This window comes from Elephas maximus, chromosome 2, assembly GCF_024166365.1.
Source record: "Elephas maximus indicus isolate mEleMax1 chromosome 2, mEleMax1 primary haplotype, whole genome shotgun sequence".
Lineage (NCBI taxonomy): Eukaryota > Metazoa > Chordata > Mammalia > Proboscidea > Elephantidae > Elephas > Elephas maximus.
Genome location: NC_064820.1, coordinates 102,870,561 through 102,896,617, shown reverse-complemented (window position 1 = coordinate 102,896,617; position 26,057 = coordinate 102,870,561). Strand labels below are relative to the sequence as shown.

Genomic DNA, 26,057 nt, shown 5'->3' with positions numbered 1-26,057 from the left:
CCCCATCTGGACAAAAAATTAGATAGTTACTCTATCTCATTAAACGAACTACAAACAAAACAAAAAAACTGCTTATACAGTTTTAAAGCCTATATTTTCTTCTTATTAATACATGGAGAACATTTTCACGTATCACTTCATCCTTTTAAATACAACTATTTTTTTACCCAATCCATTACCACTAGACACTCATATTGTTTCTAATTCTTTGTTAATATAGTATAATACTATAATAAATATCCATACAGATAAATCTGTGTTTATCTTAAGTTATTTCCCGATATTTAAATGTCCAGAGCAAAAGGTATGTATATTGCTAAGAAATCTGAAACATGACAGCACATTTCTCTCTAGAAAATTTGTGCCAGTTTACACTCCCAGCAGCAGTATATGAGAAGGGCTGTTTCTAACACAGGAGTTTCTAATTCTTCTTAATCTTTACAAACATGACATGTGAAAGAAAAATTCTATCTTTTTGTTTTAATTTTTTTATGACTACTGAATATGAACCTTTAAAAATATTTTGGCCATTTGTATATCTTCTGTTGTGAATTGCTTGTTTATATCCTTTGGTCATTTTGCTGATAGGACATTTCTCTTTTTCTTATAGATTTGTAAGAGTTTTATGAATATTAACCTTTTATTATTTATAAAAAAGTTTAACTTTAAATAAATAATAAATTGAAGAAAAATATGACACAGAATTGTCCCAACCTTTCATAATCCTTTATAATACTTTTTGTAGTTGTGATTGTACCTCAAGAAAACAGAACAAGGCTAACAAAGTCATGCAAATACAATGATCCTGAGTAAGCTTTTGGGAGGAATAGGGTGGAGTGAGGAGAACTGTACATGAGGAAAAAATGGGAGTAGAAACTGTAAAGAAATGCCAACATAAACATATATATACATAAAACGATGAAGATGATAGTAAGACACAAACACACTAACTACATACATATAAAAACAGAAATGAGGGGAAGTAATAGAGATGGGCTGGAAATCGATGGAGTCAGAAAGTGGCAGAGATATGGCTAAGTGAGATAACTGCTTTGGGACAAAAGAGAACCATCATATAATGACTAAGAAACTGAAGGAATTAAAAATATACATTCAGCAAAAGAACAAGAAGGAAGTGTGTTCATATATACAAGAAGTGACCTGAAATAAAAGAGAAAAAGAAAGGGTACTGATTTAAATTAATTATAAAGAAACTTGAGACACCGGAATAATCTTTAATTAAATGAGTGAACGACTCATTTAGCAGGAGAAAGGAGATGAAAAGAACTCTCTAATTTCTTTGCTCAACTACTAGCTGAAAGGTTAGCAGTTTGAACCCACCCAGAGGCACCTTGGAAGAAAGGCCTGGAGATCTTCTTCCGAAAAGTCACATCCTTGAAAACCCTATGGAGTGGTTCTACTCAGCACACATGAGTCATCGACTTGATGGCAACTAACACTGGAATTGACTCGACGGCAAATAACAAGATGCATGCTTCTTTCACACTGTAACATTTCTGAAATTTCAATCTATAGATACATTTTATATTGTCTTATCTTTCACCAAAATCTATTTATGAATTGATGGTGTCTTAGAGCAGAGGGGAAACCCTGGTGGTGTAGTGGTTAAGTGCCACAGCTGCTAACCAAAAGATTGGCAGTTCGAATCCACCAGGTGCTCCTTGGAAACTCTGTGGGGCACTTCTACTCTGTCCTATAGGGTTGCTATGAGTTGGAATCAACTAGAAGGCAATGTTTGGGTTTTTTTTTTGTTGTTGTTGTTTAGAGCAGAGGACCTGTAATATTTAAATATTAATGAATTTACAGTATTCTCTGCTAAATTATATACAAACTAAGAGTCAGTTCTATGTAGTTTCCTTTGAATTCAATGATGGCATTTTAGTCTTTTCACAAAACTGTTACTGTTCCTATCCAAATGTTGCTGTTAGGTCTATGGCTATGCTTATAGACATTAAGAAGCAAGTAAAGTAAACAGAGTAAAGAGCTGAAGATTTTGAGGAGAAATATATTCATAGCAGCAGATTAAGGGACACTGTACAAAGTTAGTAGTTTCAAAGTACATGGAATAATACAGAAAGGAAATGCTTACATTTTAGGGGTGATGGTAGAGAATGAAATGATGTATGAATCGTATCTACAAAGTTCTGACCCTGAATATCTTTATGACTTACTCTATAATCATATCCTAATTATTAATCTTTTGAAGGGAAAATGACTATAGTAAGCAAAGGACACAGAACTATGAATAATATCCTCATTTTTCAGAGTATGGATTTGACTCACAATTATATGAGTTACTCAAGGTTATAAACAAGTCAGCAAGGCCTCTGACTACTTTGCTCTTTATTCTCTAGCATTATTACAATTAAATATTTACAGAATTGCATTACGTACCAAGCATAGTAGGATAAATATCCACGAGAGAAACCACATTTGATACTTGTAGGTTGGCCTTAATTCCTGGCCCCATCATCAAAAGTGGAACATGGGCACTGGCTTCATACATACTCATTTTATAGAACTGTTGATGTTCCATGGCCAACTCTCCATGGTCTGAGGTGAATATGACAATAGTTTTCTGAAGAAGATCGGACTGGCGAAGAGCCAAAATAATTTCACCTAGAACATAAAGATAAATCTATGTTTAAATTAGCTTTTATTTCACAGTTTTTTTCCTATTACATTAAATTTACAACAACTTTACCTATAAAAGTTTATCAGAATTCTTCTTAGCATCTTTTAAAACATGAAGGGGAAAAAATTGCAGGTATTAGGAATTATTCTTATATAAAATGCTTGCTTTCATTTTTTCCAAAAAATGCAAATTGGGAATCATATCTTGAATAATAAATATATTCTTAGCATTCATGAATATGCATATCCACTTAATGTACAGATGTTTTCACACCTACCACGTTCCAGGTACTACTTTAGTTGCCAGTATATAGCCTAAATAAAGTGATCCAAACCAAACCTGTTGCTGTCAAGTTGATTCCAACTTACAGTGACCCTGTAGGACAGCGTAGAACTGCCCCATAGAGTTTCCAGGGCTATAATCTTTACAGAAGCAGACTGCCACATCTTTTTCCCAAGACGTGGCTGGTGGGTTCTAACTGCTGACCTTTTGGTTAGCAGCCAGGAGCTTAACCACTGCACCACCACCTTAGATAAACTGATACAAGCTAAGAAAATGGACAAAGATGACAAACTTTATGCAAATCATTTTCAACTATGGCTGGACACTAGAATCACCTGTAGAGTTTTTAAGAAAAAAAAAACTGATGTCTAGGATTCATTCTGTAGAATCAGACTTTTTGGAAAGAGAGCTGCTAATAGGAGACCCCTGGATCCCTTGGGAACCTTTCACATTCCCATGAGAGCCAGATGGGAAGAACAAACTGAATATTATCTACTGTTCTTCTGTAAGCTACATCAAGTTTCATGTGCCTGTTTCCCAGTGACAGACTAGGCTGAGGAAGGAGAAAATATAATACCTATGGAAAGAAACTCTTGCTCAAAGCTTCTTTATTTGAAGATCGTGCTAGCTTGCTTTCTGTGTTTCTATCAGAGAACTGGGTGGGGGGGGAGGGGAATCTTCCCCTTAATCCCTTGAATTAGCAAAGAAAGACAGGTCTGGAGATCATTGCTGTACATGTCTCACCTGATGCCAAGAATTAAGACTGATATCACCACAAGCCCACAGCTTCTGCTTAATAGGAGGTGGTAAGAGGGGCCAGACTCGTCTTCTTCCCTGCTACTCTGTCTCCAAGCAATCCACTAGACCATGCCCATGAAGTTGGCTGAAGGTTATGGAAATCCCACCTTTGAGGAAGGGCTGGAGGGAGTACAGATAGTATATAAATGTGATCCAGCATATTCTGGGATAGGGAATAAAAGAACAGTAAAATTTCTTGGACCAATCTGTATCTTCGTGTCCTGAAACTTCTCCTTCATTGTATTTAAGAGATTGAGAATAAGGCACAGTCCAGTGAGAAAAAACCAAACCAGTCGATTCTGACTCATAGCAACCCCATAGGAAAGAGTAGAACTGCCCCATAAGGTTTCCAAGGACTAGCTGGTGGATTCGAACTGTGACCTTTAGGTTAGCAGCCCAAACCTTAAACAGTGCTCCACCAGTGAGAAGAGTCATCCCTATTTGGGTAGTTCCTGAAATTTGGGTAAAGGAGTCTGCATTATTAAAAAGTCCCACAGGTGATTCTGAGGTCCAGCCAGAGTTGAGATCTGCTGCTCTATGCAGTTACTTAAAGAGTTCAGACCCTCATGATCTTTCAATGTGACAACTGCAATTGTTTCCTAATTGTTCTTCTTGCTGCCACTCCTCTTTCCCTCCACAGGATCCCTTGTCCCACTTTGATGGCTATCTTTCTAAAACAGGGCTTTGAACCCAGTTGGTCTGGTACAAATCCCTGCTAATAATTTGCATTTCTAACAAGCTCCCAGGTGATGCTAAATGCTGGTTAGGGACCAATTCTGAGAACCACTAGTAAAGCAGTAGTTCTCAACATTTATTATATATACAAATCACCCGGGGATCTTGTTAAAATGTAGATTCTGATTCAGTATATCTGGGGTTGAAATGCAAATTCTCAGCAGGGGTTCAAACCTGAATGAAAAGGTTCGAAGCCCTGTTCCAAAATTCATGATCATGTCACACCCCTACTTACACCTTTTAAGCAGTTTCCCATTGTTGAAGTTCTTAGCAGGACACACAAAGTCCCTTTCACCTTCAGCCTCAGAACCTTCAGCTATCCCCTAGAACTTTACCTTTCAGCAATTCTAAGCTATTTTGAATTCCCTGCAAACACCATATTGGTTTAAATTTTCTTACCTCTACATACACTCTGCCTTCTGCATTGAATGCCCTTTCCCCCACCATCCACTTGGAAAATTCCTATTTTTCCTTTATTACCTATCTCCATTATTGCCTTGGTGAAGCATTCTCTGCTCCTTCAGGTAGAATGAATCACTCTGTCCCCCAGTATAACCGTATAGATTATATAATACTGTAGTTACATTATATTGTAATTCATGGTGTTCGTATTCATTCAATAATGTTTACTGTGTGCTCACTCTCTGCCAGGCACTATGTTAGGCACCTAGGATGCAAGGTTGAATAAGACTGAATGGAACTTGTATTCTTCAAGGGAGACAGATAGTAAACAAGTAAACAAACAAAATAATAAAACATATGATGTAAACAAGGCAATAAGGTACGGAGTAGGATGGCGGGGGTGATGTACTAATGTAAAGTGGTTGAGGAAGGCATCAAGTGCTGATGCCTGAGGAGATGATATTTGAGCTGAAAGCTAAAGTCTCTCCTTTACATGAGAATTAAGTCAGCCCTGTAAAAGCAAAGGGAAGGGAATTCCAGGCAGAGGGAACAGCAAATATAAAGGCTCTGAGAGAGGAACTTAATGTTTTTAATTAATGTGTGATTTATTAATATTCAGCACAGTACCACCCTGGCCCAACACAGTGCATGATAACTAGTAAACCAAAAAAAACCAAACCCACTGCCGTCGATTTCGACTCATAGCGACCCTGTAGGACAGCGTAGAACTGCCCCATAGAGTTTCCAAGGGGCGCCTGGCGGATTCGAACTGCCGACCTCTTGGTTAACAGCCGTAGGACTTAACCACTACGCCACCAGGTTTTCCATGATAACGAGCAGGACACACTGAACAGTAATACTATTTAGTGACCAACCCAGAGCTGATTTAAAAACAAAGATGCAATCTATTCCTTAAAGTTTGTAATCTCAAGTCAGCAAGCTGCTGCATTTTTTTCTCTGAAGAGACTTCAAGAGCGTTCTCTGTAATACCCTCCCCCCACTTCATCTTGACATATTATGTAGTATTTCATTGTGGGAGATAGGGATGAACGGATAGCTGTAAACTTTTGAAAGTGATTTCTAGGATGAAAATGGGTGAACATTTATGAAAATATTGATGAAACAGAATTCAACACATGTGTGTGTACTTATAGGAAACCCCGGTGGCATAGTGGTTAAGAATTATGGCTGTTAACCAAAAAGTTGGCAGTTAAAACCCACCAGGTGCTTCTTGGAAACTCTTATGGGGCAGTTCTACCCTGTCCTATAGGGTCACTATGAGTTGGAATTGACTTGACAGCAATGGGTTTGCTTTTTGGTGTACTTACAACTAAAGAAAATTTTATTTGCACTTAAGATTGAGTATTTACAGAGTTCTTAAGACATTTTAAATATATATTATATTGCTATATTATAAATAATTTGCCCATATGGCTTTTTGCTTTATACTTTTCTATTTTTCCCAATGAATACTTTTTAATAAACAGCCATTCACTTGTCCAATCCCAAAGTTTGCTCTGTAGAGAAGAGGGGCTACCCATACTTCACTAATACAATTATGTTCCATTTCAAAGTACAGCAAAATACATCTTACGGTCTTATGAAAATAACTTTTGTTATTGAGAGTGTCTCCACTTGGGTAGTGTCTCTCCACATCTGAAGTGGAAACTACCACAAGTGAACAGGCAAGATGCTCTCTTGATAATCACCACAGGGAGACAGGTTTAGTTTTGAGCCGACCCTGAGTCTGAATGATGGAAGAGAATTCAGTATGATTCTGGACCAGAAAATACATGAGGGAACTGATTTCGGCGTTAGTTAAGCTTTGCTCTAAAGGGCTTAGGGAGAATGGATTTGTTTTACAGTTTTTATAAGCCTAGGAAAGGTCGCAAGATTCTACAGCTAAATGTTCTTATCTCCTAGAACCTAAGCTGCCTTACAGTTACCTGTCATGTGTGTGCCAGTGTTTGGTTGAATAGATTCCGGATTAAAGTTGGTAAAAAGTTTTGTTTCAAGCACACGGTAGCCTTCTACTACCCTTTCTTCACATATGAACAAATTTGGGCATTTGTTGATTTATGAATAATTCAGACAGAAAAGGCTTCTCATTCTACTATTAATAATGCAAGTTATCCAACTTTTATGTGTCAAGATTTTTATAATTCTAAGCCTGAAGTATCTAAGCAACTGTCCTGGGGAATTATTTGAGGATGTGCATACAAATCACCAACTAGCATGATGATATTACACTTTTTCTTCATGTAATTGCTTATTTTTTATACCACCTACCAAGCATGGCATCTGTCTCAGCACACATCGCGTAATAAAATGCTCTAATATTCTTAATTTCTTTTTTGGTAAACTTCCCAGTGCAGTTTTTTGTATAAGAAGAGTAATAATCTATAGGGTGCATTTCTGACAGAGGCGACCACTTTGGGATTTTGATAGCATTTTCAGATACCTAAAAAAGTAAAAGAAAAACTTAGTTAAACATGAGAAAAAACTTAGTGATGCCGCTGTGGTTGTTGGGTGCTGAGTCATAGCGCCTCACATGACAGAGTAAAACTGCCCCATAGAGTTTTCTTGGCTATAACCTTTACGGAAGCAGAACTCCTGGTCTTTGTCATGAGGAACAGCTGGGTGGGTTTAAACTGCTAACCTTTTGGATACCAGCCAAATATTTGTTTTGCTTTAGCAGGTAGTACTATTACTCTCCATCCCCCCAACAAGTAAGCATGTTGAACTGACAAAGTTTAATTACTTAAGATAGTAGAAGAGAATGGTTATGAATTATGTAAAGAAAATAGTAAAACAAATACATATTTTAGGAACAAACTGCTAGTATTTCCAGTAACAACGAAGGTATATATCAGTATCTGTATATATGGTAAAACAGTTGTGAAAATTATTTTGAAAATTATACATATTAATGAAAAACATGAGCTATATTAGATAGTACGCTAGTCCAGAAAAGTATCCATACCCTGTAAAATGGTTATGTGAACAACTCAAAACTCCAGAATGAACACGGACTTCTTTTTGTCAATAGTTCACTAGTAAATGATGCTAGTAGATAGTGAGATAGCCAGATGTTTGATAAAAACAAACACAACTTTTTAATGCATACAAATGCTTAGAGTTTTGGTAAAAACAATTAAGACCAGGCTTTTAAGTCATATATATCATTTAGTCATGTAAATTTCAAAAAATATCTACTTACTATTTACTTAAAATTTATTTAACTAATTTCATTCAGCTAGTACCATTGTTGTTAGGTGCTGTTGAGCTGGTTCTGACTCATAGGAACTCTGTGTACAACAGAATGAAACACTGCCCAGTCCTGTGCCATCCTCACAATTGTTGCTATGTTTCAGCTCATTGTTGCGGCCACTGTGTCAATCCATCTCATCGAGGGTCTTCCTCATTTTCACTGACACGCTACTTTGCCAAGCATGTCTTTCTTCAGGGACTGGTCCCTTCTGATAACATGTCCAAAGTACGTGAGATGAAGTCTCGCCATCCTTGCCTCTAAGGAGCGTTCTGACCGTACTTCTTGCAAGGAAGATTTGTTCATTCTTCTGGCAGTCCATGCATGGTATGTTCAATATTTTTCGCCAACACCATAATTCAAAGGCATTAGTTCTGCTTTGGTCTTCCTTATTCATTGTCGTCCAGCTTTTGCATGCATATGAGGTGACTGAAAATACCATGGCTTGGGTCAGGCACATTTAGTCCTCAAAGTGACATCTTTGCTTTGTAACACTTTATTCTTATTGGCTCTCCTTTGTAGGTGACTTTCTGTTTATCCCTAGCTGCTCTTATAATTCTCTATTTTTGGATTTGGCAAGCTTGATTATAATAAGTCTTGGTGACTTTCTTTTAATATCTACCTTATGGGGACTTGTTGAGCATCTTGGATAGATATCTTCTCATCTTTCACAATATCAGGGAAGTTTTCTGCCAACAAATCTTCAACAATTCTCTCTGTATTTTCTGTTATCCCTCCCTGTTCTGGTACTCTAATCACTCGTAGGTTATTTCTCTTGATAGAGTCCCACATGATTCTTAAGGTTTCTTCATTTTTTAAAATTCTTTTATCAGATTTTTCTTCAGATATATTAGCGTCAAGTGCTTTATCTTCAAGTTCAGAAATTCTGCCTTCCACTTGCTCAATTCTACTCTTTCTACTGAGTTGTCTACTTCTGTAATTTTATTGTTAATCTTCTGAATTTCTGATTGCTGTCTATGGATTTTTTCCAGCTTATTAAATTTTTTATTATGTTCCTGAATAACCTTTTTAATTTCTTCAGTTGCTTTATCTGTGTGTTCTGTGTATTGCCTCATTTCCTCCCTGATGTTTTGAAGGGTTCTGTATATTAATCTTTTGTATTCTGCCTCTGGTAATTCCAGGAATGCACTTTCATCTAGAAGATCCTTGATTCTTTGTTTTGAGAACTTGTTGAGGTGATCATGGTCTGTTTTTTTATGTGACTTAATATTGACTGTTGTCTCCAGGCTATAAGTTATTATATTATTTTATGTTTGCTTACTGTGTCGTAGCTTCTTGCTTTGTTATGTTTTGATATGCCCAAATGGGTTGCTTGAGTGAGCTAGCTTATTTTCACCTTTAGAGCTGTGACATCCTGTCCTGAAATGGCTAGAGCTGTTATCAGGTATATCAGTCTAGGAGTCCATTCACTTTTCTTGTATGAATTCAGCTCAGGTGTACAGGTAGCTGATCATCAAGTATGTGGTACAGACTCTGTCCTACAGTCTTAGAGGGGTAGGGGTGATTGGTGTAGGTACCAGTATCTGTTTGCAACAGGGGGTGACACTCTGAACAAGGCAGGGGGCTGAGACTCATCCCCCATGTGTCTCTGAGGAAAGCATGTCCCTGATCCCTACAGCGTACAGGTGGGTGGGTTCTGCAGAGGGACCACGGGCACCCAAAGTTTTTGGTTGTAAGGACTGGGAGGTACCAGTTATCCTTGGACCCCTGTCACGGGTGGCTGGGTGACCTGAGTGGAGCTACCAGTCCTTAGGTCCCTGATGTGGGTAAGCGAGGACGCTGTTTAATGGCCAAAGAAATGTCAACCATCAAACACCCACCTCTCCACTACACAGCTGAAATGGTTGGAGTCTGCCAACAAGGGCCTAGTCTCCTGAAATAGGCCCACACAGGTCCATGCAGAGGGGAGAGGTATTCAAAGTCCAGGGACCGTTTATGCCTGGACAGAAGCCGCTTCTGTCCTGAGCTCCCCTGGTTAGCGGAGCTGGAAAACTATCTTTTCCCCCAATTGCAAGTTTATTCCTTCTCCAAGGCCAGGAGGATGGCTTTAGGTGCTCAAAAGGGCCTATCTCAGACCCAGGGAATTCAGCTGCTGAAGCTGGCCTGGGGGGTGGGGGAGGGCACGGTAAAATATATGCAAGTACTTAACTTTTGCTGAGAGCTCCATTCTTCTCTGGTTCTGGAAGTGTGAGTAGGCTGTGTGGCTGGCTGCTTCTCCCTGAGGAAACTGCAGCCAAACGCTAGTACCAGCCCGCCGCCACTCCCGGGAATGGTGCCTGAGGGCTCCCTGCGATTCAGGTCTGGTGACTCCTCTCTGCTTCTGAACCGTCTCTTCCTCCCCCTGCCCCTCAGTTTGTTTTCTAAGCTTGCCTTTGATGCTCAGGGCTCTTAGCTTGTCATAAATATACTCGTTTCACTTATTTTTTCAGGCTCGCCGGAAGTGTCTGTCTATTCCGCCATCTTGGCTCCGCCTCACTCTGTAATACTTTAAAGAGGTCTTTTGCAGCATATTTGCCCAATGCAATACATCGTTTTGATTTCTTGACTGCTGCTTCCATGGGTATTGATTGTGGATCCAAGTACAATGAAATCCTTGACAACGTCAATCTTTCCTCTGTTTATTATGATGTTGTTTACTGGTCCAGTTGTGAGGATTTTTGTTTTCTTTATGTTGAGGTGTAATCCATACTGAAGGCTGTAGTCTTCAATCTTCATCAGTAAGTGCTTCAAGTCCTCTTCACTTTCATCAAACAAGGTTGTGTAATCTGCATAATGATAATGCAGGTTGTTAATGAGTCTTCCTCCAATCCTGATGCCCTGTTCTTCATACAGTACAGCTTCTTGGATTATTTGTTCAGCATACAGATTGAATAGGTATGATGAAAGGATACAATCCTGACACACACCTTCCCTGATTTTAAACCACATAGCATCGGCACTGGTTTTTTTCTGGGTAGTATCCCCTTGTTCTGTTTGAATGACTGCCTCTTAATCTACGTACAGGTTCCTCATGAGTACAATTAAGTGTTCCAGAATTCCCATTCTTCCAAATGTCCATAATTTGTTATGATCCACACAGTCAAATGCCTTTGCATAATCAATAAAACACAGATAAACATCTTTCTGGTACTCTCTGCTTTCAGCCAAGATCCAACTGACATCAGCAATGATATCCCTCATTCCATGTCCGCTTCTGAATCCAACTTGAATTTCTGGCAGTTCCCTGTCAATGAACTGCTTCAACTGTTTTTGAATTATATTCAGCAAAATTTTACTTGTGGTGATATTAGTGATGTTGTTTGATAGTTTCTGCATTCTGTTGGATCACCTTTCTTTGGAATGGGCACCAATATGAATCTCTTCTAGTCAGCTGGCCAGGTAGCTGTCTTCCAAATTTCTTGGTATAGATGAGTGAGTGCTTCCAACGTTGAATCCATGTGTTTAAACATCTTAACTGGTATTCCGTCCATTCCTGGAGGCTTGGTTTTCTCTAATGCCTTCAGTGCAGCTTGGACTTATTCCTTGAATATCATCAATTACTGATCATATGCTACCTCCTAAAATGGTACTCCTAACTAGTACTAACTCCTGACAAATGTTTTAAGATGGAGCTACCCAGGACTTTTTTTTTTACTATCAGCAGCAGTACTTATCTCCAAAACTTTTTCATCCCCCCAAACAGAAACTCTGTACATATTAAGTGATAACTTCCCATTCTCATCTCCTCTCCAGTCCTTGGTGCCTACCCATCTACTTACTTTTGTCTTTATGCTTTTGCCTAATCTAGACATTTCATATAAATTGGATCATACAATATTTGTCTTTTTGTGTCTGGCTTGTTTCACTTAGCAAAATATTGTCAAGGTTCATCCGTGTCATAGCATGTATCAGAACTTCATCTACCCAGAACTTTAAAGACAACGTTAAGTATTTGAAATTCTGACATTATTTCCTTTAAAATAGGATGCCCTAAAAACGTTTTTGATTAGGGCTTTTAAAGCAACTTAAATTTAAGATGACACATTTCAAACATAGGCAATTCTCTCTTTGCATGGTTCAGATATGCACAGATTTCAGTTACCATGGTTTAGTTAAATAATACCAGTCTGCCAACAACACAGTTAAAATTTCAGTTACAAAGGTATACTAACTGTGAGTCACTGCATAAAAGTATAAACTTTACTGCTGGCTTTTCTGTTTTTAAGTCACTTTGTAAATAACAGAAGTGCATCAGTCAATGACCAATCACACCATTTTTTTTTTCAGTCTATCAGTAATTGCCACTGTGCATTTGTTATTCAGTTCACACACAGAGAGCAAAGTGTGTAGTTGTGTCACCTGTCTCCCAGTGATAAACTCACATGACATTTTACAAAAACCAAAAGGGGGAATTGGCTGACAAAGGTAAGAGAGAATTGGTCAAAAAAGAAACAAAGTGATAATGCTGGAAGTGAAATTAGAATCAAAAGTGAATGGAGTCGTAGAGGAGACAAATGACCTTAGGAATGCAGACACTGCTACCATTTGAGAGACTCTTCACACGGGGCTAGAAGAACTCAGTGAAGGCAAACTTATGAATATAAATAAGGAAAGTCGTTGCGATGCAAAGAATGAAGATGTCTCAGAGGAAGTGACACCAGCAAAAAACTTTACATTAAAGGAACTGTTGTGGAGATACATCATCACATTGAAAGAGCAAGAGATAAAATGTTGACAGTGCTCCAAACTTAGAAAGGATTATGACAATTCACCAAGGTGGAGAAAAGATGGCTGCTTTGTGTCATAAGTTACAGGGTGAGAAAAAGGCAGGCACTGTTCAAACTACTTGTGATAATAAGTTTTCTTTTTTTTTTTCTTACAAAAAATCATGTATTTTAATTCTCCAATGCTTTCAAATATAGTGCACTAAATAAATACTAGTTTTACTATTTTTTCCATTTCCCCATATATTTATAACATGACAAATGTTTTTAAAGGTTATATAATAACAGTCATTTCTCTCATTGATTATTAAGATCTCATTGTATGGTTTTGGCTTACATGTTATTTTTACAGTCCTGTATTACCAAGCAAAGCAAGGATACCTATACCCCTATAAATATACCATATAAAAAGTTATTCAATCCTGATGTAGGTTTCTGAATCTTAATACTTACTCAGTATCTGTAAAATTGACCCTTTAGTTTTTATGAACCAGTTATTAGTCAAGTTTGATTTCATGAGAATATACAATTTTCAAAATTAAAAAAAGTGGTAACAAAAGAAACAATGAGCAAATACTATTAACCTACAAATAAAATGTTAACTTCTGCATTTGAGCACACATAGTACACTTACTTTTTCAAGCCAGTAAAGAGATGTGTGAAAAGTTGAAGATCCAAAATTTTCTCCTGAAGATGGTGAAGGGTAAGGGTGTGGTAAATTTAATCCCAAGTAAAGAACAAATGGTTGAGTATAGTTAATGGCTTCCTTTCTTAACCAGTTTACTGCTTTGTCTGTATTTGTCCAGTCCCTTTCCATCACTCTTACTTTAGTCTTATTAGGAATAAGATTAACCATAGGCCTGCCTTCTTGTCTGAGTAAGAAAGCAACATCTCTTGTCCATGCTTCCACACGGTTGCTGCAGGGAAAAAAGACAGGTGCATTGTAAGGTATTAAAACACTTTTAAACTGACTAATTATACACATAGGAAAACAATATGGAAAGACAATTTTTAGACTCAGTCATGTAAATGTTCAGAATAAAATTATACTAGATCTCAATAGGAAACCCTGGTGGCATAGTGGTTAAGTGTTACAGCTGCTACCCAAAGGGTTGGCAGTTTGAATCCACCAGATACTCCTTGGAAACTCTATAGGGTGGTTCTACTCTGACCTATGGGGTTGCTATGAGTTGGAATTGACTTGACATCAACGGGTTTGGTTTGATTTTTAGATCTCAATGAGAAAGTTATTCCAAAACCAAACTCGTTGCTGTCGAGGGGATTCTGACTCATAGCAACCCTGAATAACAGAGTAGAATTGCCCCTTAGAGTTTCTAAGGAGTGGCTGGTGGATTGGAAGTGCTGCCCTTTTGATTAAGCAGACAAGCTCTTAACCACTATACCGCCAGGACTCCAACAAAGTTAACGAGCATTGCGAATTCAAAAACCAGGAACAAGACTCAAACATTCACCTGGGTGTTCTTTGAAACTATGATAGATTACTTAGATTATTTTTTCTTATAACAAGATAGTAAAAAAAAAGTCTCAGGTTCCTACAATTTCTCATTATTCACTGAATTTTCTAGCATTTTGTCCTTTTTCAGAAGATAGTATTTCTAACCAAAGTGACTACAATTTCCTTTTATCGCTAAGTCTTGATATTTTTTAAATCTTACCTCTCATATGTACTTCATATGTTTCTGACGTCTCAATTTTAAATTATTTCCAGCTGTATCTTTTCTCATTCTAAAAACAGTTTTAACTCTGGTCAGAGCCATCTAAGCTAATAATGATACAAATTTTTTATACATTAAACGAGAGATACTTTCTTTACTAGCTGATATAAAAGCTGAATGATTCAATCAACTCAATTTCTCCAAATCTTTAGTCTATTTTATCTTACCACTTGACTTTTCAATCAGTGTCTAAGTATCTGTAAAAAAAAAAAAAATTCTGTAGCTGGCATAATTGCTTAGGAACCAGTCCTGAACATTTTTAAAGAGCTTGTTTTTGTAAGTTTCGGTTGAGGTAAGTACCTCTGTAGCAGCCTATCAATTAAAAGAATTCAAAAAAAATTCAGATACCAATCCAAAAATAAAGACTGTTTTAAATTAAACATGATAATCACTTAAGAGGAAGTTAAATCCACACAAAATAATTAATGGCCTATAGATGAACTAAAACAAATTTTTTTTTTACCTGCCTTAGAAAGCAAGTAAAAAGATTTAAGCAGCCATAATAAAAATATCATTTGTTTATAACAGATATTTAATGTTTTGATAAAATTAACGAAAAATATAATTTCAGCAGAATTACATATTCTAACAGATGGAAACCCTAAAATAGCACATTTGATAAAAAGTATCACACTAGCAAAACAACATGCCATTAGTTTCTCAGTGTTTTGCTTGAATCACTGCTGAAATCTCACTCTGTGATCCACAGAGTTATCACAGAGGAGTGGGATTTTAGGGGTTTATAATTTTTTTTTTTTTTTTATAAGACCAGGAGTATTTGTGGTGCAGTTCAAGGTTTTGAGATGAGAAGGAATAGGAACATTAAGATCCATACAAGCTGTTTAGGAACCAAAGAGCTTTCTTTTAGTGAAGGAATGTTAAACGGGAAAATATGGCTGAGATATTAAGTAATACAACTTAACAAGTGACCATCTTTGGATTACCTCAGGAGTTAACCCTCAGATGCAATCAAGAGTGAGTCTTGTTAGGTGCCATCGATTTGGCTCCAACTCACAGCAATCCCACACGCAACAGAATGAAACACTGCCTGCTCCTGCACCATCCTCACAATCATTGCTGGGTTTTTTCTTTTTTTTCCTTGAGGGACTCAGAGTAAAGGAGAGATTCCCAGGGAGTTACTAAGGGGGAAGAGTTTAATCCTCAAGGCCACCTCTTCCTTGGCAAGGCCACTTCCATGGGCATTTCTCTGTAGACCAGGGGTTCAAAAAACAAAATGCGATCCCACCAATAAGAGACACCTTCTAGCCTAATTGTTGGTATGTCTGAACCCATTGTTGCAGCCACTGTGTCAATCCATCTCATTGAGCGTCTTCCTCTTTTTCACTGACCCTCTACCTTACCACGCATGATGTCCTTCTCCAGGGATTGTTCCCTCCTGATAACATGTCCAAAGTAGGTGAGATGAAGTGTCGCCATCCTTGCATCTAAGGAGCATTCTGGCTGTACTTCTTCCAAGACAGATTTGTTTGTTCTTCTGGCAGTCCATGGCATATTCAATATTCTTCGCCAACACCACAATTCAAAGGTGTCAGTTCTTCGGTCTTCCATATGCGATGTCCAGCTTTCCCATGCATGTGTGGCAATTAAAAATGGCTTGAGTAAGGTATACCTTAGTTCTCAAAGTGTCATCTTTTCTTCGTAACACTTTAAAGAGTTCTTTTGCAACAGGTTTTCCCAATGCAATATGTAGTTTGATTTCTTGACTGCTGCTTCCTTGGGTGTTGATTGTTCATCCAAGTAAAATGAAAAAAACTTCAATCTTTTCTCTGCTTATTACAATGCTCCTTATTTGTCCAGTTGTGAGGAATTTTGTTTTCTTTATGTTGAGGTGTAATCTATACTAAAGGCTGTACTCTTTGATCGTCATCAGTAAGAGTCTAGAATGTCTGAAGGATAGATGTTGCAGCCTTGAAGGATGGCTGTATTGAACCTAGCTTCCTGTATCTCTTGCCACAGTAATGGAAAAGGATGATTTAATTTAGCTTTTCTGGTAGAATACTTATGCTCCCCTTCCCTAATATTATTTTTTACTCTGTGATCCTGAGATTCTTTTAACCCAGGTCCCAAGGCTCAAATCAAGTAATTTTGGCGTAGTCTTATCATAATGGCTAGGTTTCAAACTTAGCTTTATTTTTACTCTCTTAGTAAATAATATGTGACTTACTCTCCCATTTCAGTGGCACATTCTTTTGTCTATTCATGAGTATCTGTGCCTTTATCATGATTCCTGTAACTTCTGGTACTCAAGTACAGTTACAACAAATATTTCAGCATTGCTATGGCAGCAGGGATGAGATTACCATTGAAGGTAAAAGATTCCTCTTTCACATATTTTACTTTTTCCTCTTTTCTGGCTATTCCAAGAATCTTGAGAAAGCCAGCTAATTAAGAGGGTAATTCTTGGATTAGCTTGGAGCCCTGGTGGTGCAGTGGTTAAGAGCTATGGCTGCTAACCAAAAGGTTGGCAGTTCGAATCCACCAGTCACTCTTTGGAAACCCTGTGGGGCGGTTCTACCATCGTATAGGGTTGCTATGAGTCAGAATCAACTCGATGGCAACGGGTTTGGTTTTTTTTTTGAACTTGGATCAGTTAGTTGACCTATGGTTAGGCACTGTGCCTAAATACAACAATTGAATTCTTTGCAACATAAATAAGTGAAAAAGACAAAAGTGTAATGTATTTGGCAGATGAATATAGTATTTTAAAACCACTTAGCACCTTTTAATTATCCAATGAGCATTAAGTAATGATTATAATCAGCGACTTTCTAAGGAGCCTTGGTGGGGCAGTGGTTAAAGTGCTTATCTGCTAACCAAAAGGTTGACGGTTTAAATCCACCACCTGCTCCGCAGAAGAAAGATGTGGCAGTCTGCTTTCATAAAGATTTACAGTCTTGGAAACCCCATGGGGCAGTTCTACTCAGTCCTATAGGGCCGCTATGAGTCGGAATCGACTTCGCTGGCAGTGGGTTTGGTGGGCTGACTCTCTGTTCCACTCCCACTGCTCCCTGGTTCAGCCCAATCCTACTGGACCATTGTTAAGCAGAGACTAGCAGTAGATGCAGTACAAACCGTGGGCTGCGATGAGCTGTAATTAGTCTGGAGAGGACCTTTTCCCAGTCCAAGCTTCCTTTCAGTCAGTGGCTCAATGAGTAAAATAGGAGAAGAGAATGTGAATATGCTGCCTCATAATCTATTATAATTACAATAAAAGAATGATACGCTTCTAAAATTATAATTTTTCCTACTAGACAACCAATTTCTCCAATCCTTTCTTCCAAAGGTGATTATGGTCTCTCAACCAGGCCAAACAGTTGTACCTGGAAACAATATCTTTTGATCTTGTGCTAAGATCTACTTCTTTGTCTCATTGTTTTAAGTGTTGTCTCCCTGCCTCTCTACCCCACCTCTCTACCCCACCATTAACTGCTATAGTCTCCTCCAAATATAAGCTCTTCAGAGCCCTGGTGGTATAGTGGTTAAGAACTCAGCTGCTAACCAAAAGACCAGCAGTTTTACCAACTGCTGCTTGGAAACCCTATGGGGCAGTTCTACTCTGTCATATAGGGTTGCTATGAGTCAGAACCTACTCGACGGGCACCTAACAGCAACAACAACAACAATTACTTAGCCAATAGGGGTATTTTAAACACATTTCCTTGTTTCCCATTCCATTCCTATGCACTCTGTCTAGAATATAAAGAGTATGGTTTCAGTCGGGATAATTAAAAAGGGTTTGTATTAATGAGTAGGAACCAAAACACCTGGCTGCATACTTTATTATTTATTCATTGGCTCTTATTATAAATTTACTGTTACTTGCAACAGACATAAACATACACTGTGTGGTTTTCTATATGTTGGCATTTCTCAAAGTGTGGTCCAGGAGGTCCTTCAGATGCTTTCATGGGGTCTGCAAAGTTGGAACTATTTTTATAATAATATCAGGATGTTATTTGCCTTTTTCACTCTCATTCTCTCATGAGTATACAGTGGAGAAGACCCCTCTAATTTATCCTCAGGTGGCACTCAGGTGTGGAAGATACCCATCTCTAAGGAGATTGTTCTCTATAAACATAAGACAGAGGGGTTTCCGTGTGTCATTCTGTCAGTCTACACTAAGTGTGCCATTCTAGAGTGATGCAATGTCTACTTCAACTTTCTGTAGAAATAGAATCAGGGCTTCTCCTCAAACCCCAAACCCGCTGCTGTTGAGTTGATTCCAACTCAGAGTGACCCTACAGGACAGAGCAGAACTGCTGCCTAGGGTTTCCAGGGAGCAGCTGGTGGTTTGAAAATGCCGACCTTTTGGTTAGCAGACAAGCTCTTAAACACTGTGCCACCAGGGTTCCTTCTTCTCAAAGGGACAAAACTGACAACCACATATTCCCAATAAAGGTTCTCACAATTGGTTACACCTTGCCCTATTTCCACTTCAGGTCCAAGTCTTTATATCCTTGCTACTCCAGCTGTGGTCTGTGGGCCAGCAGCATGAGCATCACCTGAGAGCCTGTTAGAAATGTAGACAATCAGGACCCATCCCAGACCTACTGAATCAGAAAGTGCATTTTATGAGATGCTCAGGTGATATGCATGCATATTAAAGTTTGAGAAGCACTACTTCACATAACAGTGTACGCGTTCCTCAATTTTCAGGCAGGATAATCAAAACAGAGTAATTCATAGTAGACCAGGAATAAAATAATTATTGTACCTTGTTTTGATTATAGAAAACAAATCAATAGCCAAACACACTACCCAACAATCAGCTGTTTGATTAGTTCTTTTGAGCAACAACGAAAAACTCTTCACTAATATAAATGGAAAATAAAACTACTTAACATACTACCAACTAATTATTGCAGAAATTTACATACATGCCATTGCTGTGTGGGTTTTCTGTGCCAGTGTGCAAATTACCCACTGCTATAATACTGGATACAGTCAGTTCACAAGCAGCACAGGATTAATTTACAAAGTAACACATCTGGAAAAATAAGAGGTATTAAAATTGATGATGACTACATGATAGTTTTCTTTCAAGATGAATTATGAGCCTAGACTTAAACCTTCAGCTTCCTAACATTCTAGTAAGAATAACTATCTCAGACTTTTTGAGAGCTCTGTGTTGCTCACACATGCACATGTGCACACATCATCGTTATGACTGAAGGACCAGACCCGCTAGTGTTTCTCAGGTAAGTCTCCTGCATAGAAAAATTACAATTCTGAATAATGTCCTTGCAAATTTCTCCATTAGTCTAACAAATTCTGTAAGAAAAAAAGAGTTTGTACTCATTCCCATTGAGTGTTTTCCTTTCAAAGTTGTGAGAAACACACATCCATTTTTTAGAGGACTTACAAGCCTGTCATTTATTTTCTTTATATACGATCAGTCACAAAAATCTGTTTTACTTGACAATCACACCAGCCCTGGCAAATTCAGGTTAGAACATCACTGTGCAACATGTATTACTTAGATTCTCAATCTACGCATGTTTCTCCATTTATTAATTTTTTTTTACTGGTGAAATTAGAGTAGCTGATGCTTCTTAATCTTTCTTTACTCATGGATCTCTTTGTAAATATGATGAAAGTCATGAGTTTTCTCCACTAAATTTTGTATTTTAAACAAAAGTTTTGTTTGCGTTGTGTGGGGGGTACTCAGGGATTTCACGAACTTCAGGCTGTGAACTCCCACTTAACCATTTTTTAGTCTGCTGGCAAATTCATCGCTGTGGGGGACACCAATGTTTAAAACTTTGAATTCCCAGGTGACAATGGCTGTAGCTCTTTACAGAGCAGACATTTGCTGCAGTTTTGGCTTGCTTAAACAAAGACAGCCGTTTTGATTGAATTCAAATATTTATCGAATGTCTACCATGTTCAAGGCATTTTGCTAGGCAGGTGCTGATGTGACTTGCTTAGCTACTAACATGATACTATCACCTTGTATCCATTTGTATATAAAACTCTTCTACTACTAGACTTTTTAAAATAAAGGGCCAAATACTCCTTTACAGAAAAAGCAACTGCGATAAAACAGGCTGTGACGATACTTCTGATGGTTTACATCACATTCACTACTTTTACATCAAAAGACTTTTCTTATACTTTTAAAGCAATAAATCAACTTGAGAAGCTATAACATTTTTAATTTTAATAAGCTTTTGTTTCTCAATATAGAAAATACAACCTGGACAAAATACCATTGAAGCTGAAAGGAAAAAAAATGGATGGACTATCTCCCAGTAAATGTATAATTAATAGAATTTATCAAATAGTCACTGCACGAGACATGTCACCATGTCCATAGTTCTTGCTGAAACGATAACCTGTTGTTGTCAATTCTGACTCATAGACAACCATAGTGTGTTGAATTTAACTCCCCCTAAAGATTTTTTTTTTTTTTTAAAGAAGCCCCGGCGATGTAGTAGTTAAGCATTTGGCTGCTAACTGAAAGGTCGCTGGTTTGAACCCACTAGCCACTATGTGGGAGAAAGACGTGGCAGTCTGCTTCTGTAAAGATTTACAGCCTCGGTAACACTATAGGGCAGTTCTACTCTGTCCTGTAGGGTTGCTATGAGTTGAAATCAAGTGGAAGGCAATGGGATGTGTCTATTCAGTTGATTGGCCAGATGTGGGAATCTGACCTAAGGACAGCCAATCCTTAACTTGATCAGAAATTATGAGGGAATATGAGTTAGGCCTATCATCCTAATTCACAGAATTTGAATTTGGAAAGAAAAAAATAATCAGGTAACTAGAAGTGAGAGTTAAAGCTGAAAGGATATTCAGAATACAGCTATAATCAGTTCACAATGAGATATAATTGTGGTTGTTAATTTACTTTTAAGATCACAAATACACCCAGGTACTTTTAGACATGTTAACATTCCTCATTAGAAATTTTACGAGTCCAGAAATTCTCATATATTCCTTATACAGTGTCTTATTTTTGAAAATTTGCATTCTTGTCACATATCAGAAAAAGTTACTGAATTTCAGATTCTTCAGGGCTAACTTCAGTGTAAAGTAGTCAATAAGCAGCCAAGAGGATAGATGGAAAAACTTCTTAGAAGAAAATTGAAACAATTAAAGGGATGGGATATTAAGTCAATCAAGAAATGACATGGCCTCAAAATATTTTATCTAAAATAACCAATAGGACTTGATCACAGAGCAAAAAATATGTTTAAGGATGAAAAGAGTAGGACCGTTCCAAGATTATTATTGTTTCCTTTTTGGAGAAAGAGAACTACGGAGATTCTCATATCCAGTTTATCCACTGAAATAGGCACATGATTTCCTCTTAGCTGCCTCAGCCTGCTATTCAAGTACTTCTCAGGTACAGCACTCTCAGAACTGGTTCGTTCCACTTTGAACCCTTGCTGAGAATTTGCATTTCTAACAAGTTCCCAGGTGATGCTGATGCTGCTGGTTAGGGACCAGTTCTGAGAACCACTAGAAGAACAGTGGTTCTCAAAATTTATTATACATAAGGATCACCCGGGCATCTTGTTAAACTGTGGATTCTGATTCAGTATATCTAGGGTGGAAATGCAAATTCTCAATAGGTGTTCAAATTGAAGCCCTGCTCAGGTCATCTTTAAAGCTTATCTTTCATTGCTTCCTTACAGGGACTCTGGCTTAGCCAGTGTCCTCCAAAAGGTTTGTATTTTCTCACTTGGAAACCTTCATTTAGAAATTTATCCCCTTCTGTCCTCCACTTGAGCCTACTGATTTTCTACTTCTATAAACTATAGGAGTTCATCAAATCAAAGATGCTACACATCATAATATGTACCTTTTTAATATACTACTAAGGAAAAAAGTCACCAATAAGACTAACAATTCTTTTGCATCAATTGTAAGATGCACTGCAATTTCAGAGATGTTAAAATGTGAAAAAAATGTGCACCCTAGAACAGATGCAATATAATACCTTGCCACCTTTTCTCTCACCCCTTGAAAAAAAAAAATCTGAACTTGATGGCCTCCTCTTTTAAACAAGAACTTGCCATATTCTGCACTGTACTTCCTCTCTTAAACTGTAAATTCCTTAAACTCAGTTGCATCCAGTTAATTTTTCTTCCCATACAGTCTCTTCCTTTTAGAAAATGTTAATGTGAAATTGAACGGAAAAGTTAAATCTCCATATTGTTAGACAGCTTCAGGCTCTTCTTAAGTACTGAGATAAGCTTCCTCAAGCCCTCAAATGGCTAATGCTGGCAAAAATAGGAGATAAACTTCATTGTGGGCAGTTAAATTTAATACATTGAACTTTAATAATCACATGGGAAAAAATCTAAGGATTGTAATGAGGTTTCAGGCTCAGAACTATCACTTCTGTTTCAAGAAAACTGATGAGGCAGTTTTGGCAGACAGCTGTCTGATGACATCCCCAGGGCTGCTTCAGCCAAGAAGTTGCTTGTCATTACAAATGAGATTCTGGAATAACAAAACAAAACAGAAAACATGGCAAGCTCTTCCACTGTCATAGAAAATTATGCTGAATAATGCAAGCTTTTCTAGATGCTGAATTTCAATAAGGAAATGAGATGGGAGTTCTAAAAAATGACAAATGGATGTCTTTTTTCATTATAAGGCAAAGAATAAATACTTCAGTATGGAAAGAAGTGATCTAAAGGTACATGTGATCTCTGTTTACAATAGCAAAAAGCTGGAAACAACCAAGGTTCCCATCAATGGATGAACAGATAAATAAACTATGGTATATTTATACAATGGAATACTACGCATCGATAAAGAACAACAAAGAATCTGTGAAACATTTCATAACGTGGAGGAATCTGGAAGGCATTATGCTGAATGAAATTAGTTGCAAAAGGACAAATGCATGAGACCACTCTTATAAGAACTAAAAAAATAGTTTAAACAGAGAAGAAAATATTCTTTGATGGTTATGAGACGGGGGAGGGAGGGAGGGAGGAAGGAAGGGAGAGGGAGATTCACTACTTAGATAGTAGACAAGAACTAATTTAGGTGAAGGGAAGGACAACACACAATACAGGAGAGGTCAGCACAACTGGACTAAGCCAAAAGCAAAGATGTTTCCAGAATAAACCAAACGCTTTGAAGGCCAGCATAACAGAGGTGGGGGTTTGGGGACCATGGTTTCAGGGGACATCTAGGTCAATTGGCATAATGAAATCTATTAAGAGAAAAAAGGTACATGTGATCTAAGTTTATAAATAGTGGATATGGATGAGATGAACACAGACTTATTAGGCTGCAGAATTGAGAGAGGCTGAAAGAGGGCTGTTCTGAGATCTGCTGCTCTCTTCTTCATTGGTCTGGTTCTATTTAGAATACCTTTACTGCTGGACTAGAGGTCTGACGGGACAGAAGAGTGGCATCAGCAGCCCGTGATTTGCTTCCATTTGTTGTTTGCCAAAACACTCAAACTTAAAGAGTTTTGCCCAAAGCAATTCTATCATTTTGGAAGTAAGCTTTCATTTTTCATTTGTTTTAGAGGATTAAAATTCACTTCAGGAAAATGTTAGGTGCTGTAGAGTTGGCTCCAATTTATAGCAATCCTTTCTGTAACAGAAGAAAACATTGCCCGGTCCTGTGCCATCCTCACAATATTAGGTATGTTTCAACCACTATTCAGCCATCGTTGGAACCAGTGTGTCGATCCACCCCATCGGAAGTCTCCTCTTTTTTTTGCTGACCGACTTTACCAAGCGTGATGTCCTTCTTCAGAGACTGGTTCCTCCTGATAACATGTCCAAAATTAAGTGAGACAAAGTCTCACCATCCTTGCTTCTATGGAGCACTCTGGCTGTCCTTCTTCCAAAACAGATTTGTTCGTTCTTCTGGCAGTTTATGGTACATTCAATATTCTTTGCCACACCATAATTCAAAGGCATCAATTCTTAGGTCTTCCTTACTCATTGTCCACCTTTTGCATGCATATAAGGCATCTGAAAATATCAAGGCTTGGTCCTCAAAGTAATATCCTTGCTTTTTAAGATTTTAAAGAGGTCTTCTGCAGCAGATTTGCCCAATGCAATATATCATTTAATTTCTTAACTGTTGCTTCAGTGGGCATTGAGTGTTGATCCAAGTAAAACGAAAACAACTTCAGTATTTTCTGCTTATCATGATGTTGCTTATTGGTCCAGTTGTGAGGATTTTTGTTTTCTTTATGTTGAGGTGTAATCCATACTGAAGGCAGTGGTCTTTGATCTTCATCCGTAATTGCTTCAAGTCATCTTCAGTTTTGGCAAGCAGGTTGTGCCCTCTTCACATTGCAGGTTTTTAATGAGTCTTCCTCAATCCTGACACCATGTTCTTCTTCATATAGTCTAGCTTCTTGGATTATTTGCTCAGCACACAGATTGAATAAGTATAGTGAAATAACAGAACCCTGCTGTATACATTTTTCTGATTTTAAACCCACACTGTATTCCCTTGTTCTGTTTGAATGACTGCCTCTTAATCTGTGTACAGGTTCCACATGAGCACAATTAAGTGTTTTGGAATCCCTATTGTTTGCAGTGTTATCCACAATTTGTTATGATCCACACAGTCATTTGCCTTTTGTAGTCAATAAAACATAGGTAAACATCTTTCTGGTATTTTCTGCTTTCAGCCAAGATTCATCTAACATTAGCAATGATATCCCCTGTTTCACATTCTCTTCTGAATTCAGTTTGAATTTCTGGCAGTTTCCTGTCAATGTACGTCTGCAGCCATTTTTGAATTATCTCCAGCAGAATTTTGCTTGCATGTGATATTAATAATATTGTTTAATAATTTCCATATTCTGTTGGATCACCTTTCTCTGGAATGGGCATGACTATGGATCTTTTCCAGTCGGTTGGCCTAGTAGCTGTCTTACAAATTTCTTGGCATAGGTGAGTAAGTGCTGCATCTGCTTGTTGAAGCATCTTAATTGGTATTCTGTCAATTCCTGGAGCCTTGTTTTTTGCCAGTGCCTTTTTTTTTTTTTCAGTGCAGCCTGGACTTCTTCGTTCAGTACCATCAGTTCTTGATCATATGTTAACTCCTGAAATGGGTGAATGTTGATCAGTTCTTTTTGGTACAGTGACTCTGTGTATTCCTTCCATCTTCTTTTGCTGCTTCCCACATCATTCAATTTTTCTCTACAGAATCCTTCAGTAATTGTAACTCAAGGCTTGAATTTCTTCTTCAGTTCCTTCAGCTTCAGAAATGCCGAGGGCGTTCTTCCTTTCAGTTTTCTAGCCCCAGATCTTTGCACATTGCATTTTAATACTTTACCTTGTTTTCTCCAGCCATCCTTTGAAATTTCTTGTTCAGATCTTTTACTTCATCATTTCTTCCATTCACTTTAGCTACGCTGTGCTCAAAAGCAAGTTACAGAGTCTCTTCTGATATCCATTTTGTTTTTTTCTTTTTTTCCTGTTTTATAATGGCATCTTGTT

The 26,057-nt window shown here is 37.8% G+C and overlaps 1 protein-coding gene across 2 annotated transcripts in view; it reads right to left on the bottom strand.

Moving 5' to 3' along the window:
- The window catches only part of ARSK (arylsulfatase family member K), a 52,534-nt gene that overhangs the window by 8,104 nt on the left and 18,373 nt on the right, over positions 1–26,057 (bottom strand). For both annotated transcript variants that reach the window (XM_049868407.1, XM_049868417.1), the window contains 3 exons: positions 13,500–13,782; positions 7,163–7,334; positions 2,416–2,640 (listed from right to left, as the gene is read on the bottom strand). In XM_049868407.1, coding sequence (XP_049724364.1) covers positions 2,416–2,640; positions 7,163–7,334; positions 13,500–13,782 — 680 coding nt within the window. The remainder of the gene's footprint in view (positions 1–2,415; positions 2,641–7,162; positions 7,335–13,499; positions 13,783–26,057) is intronic.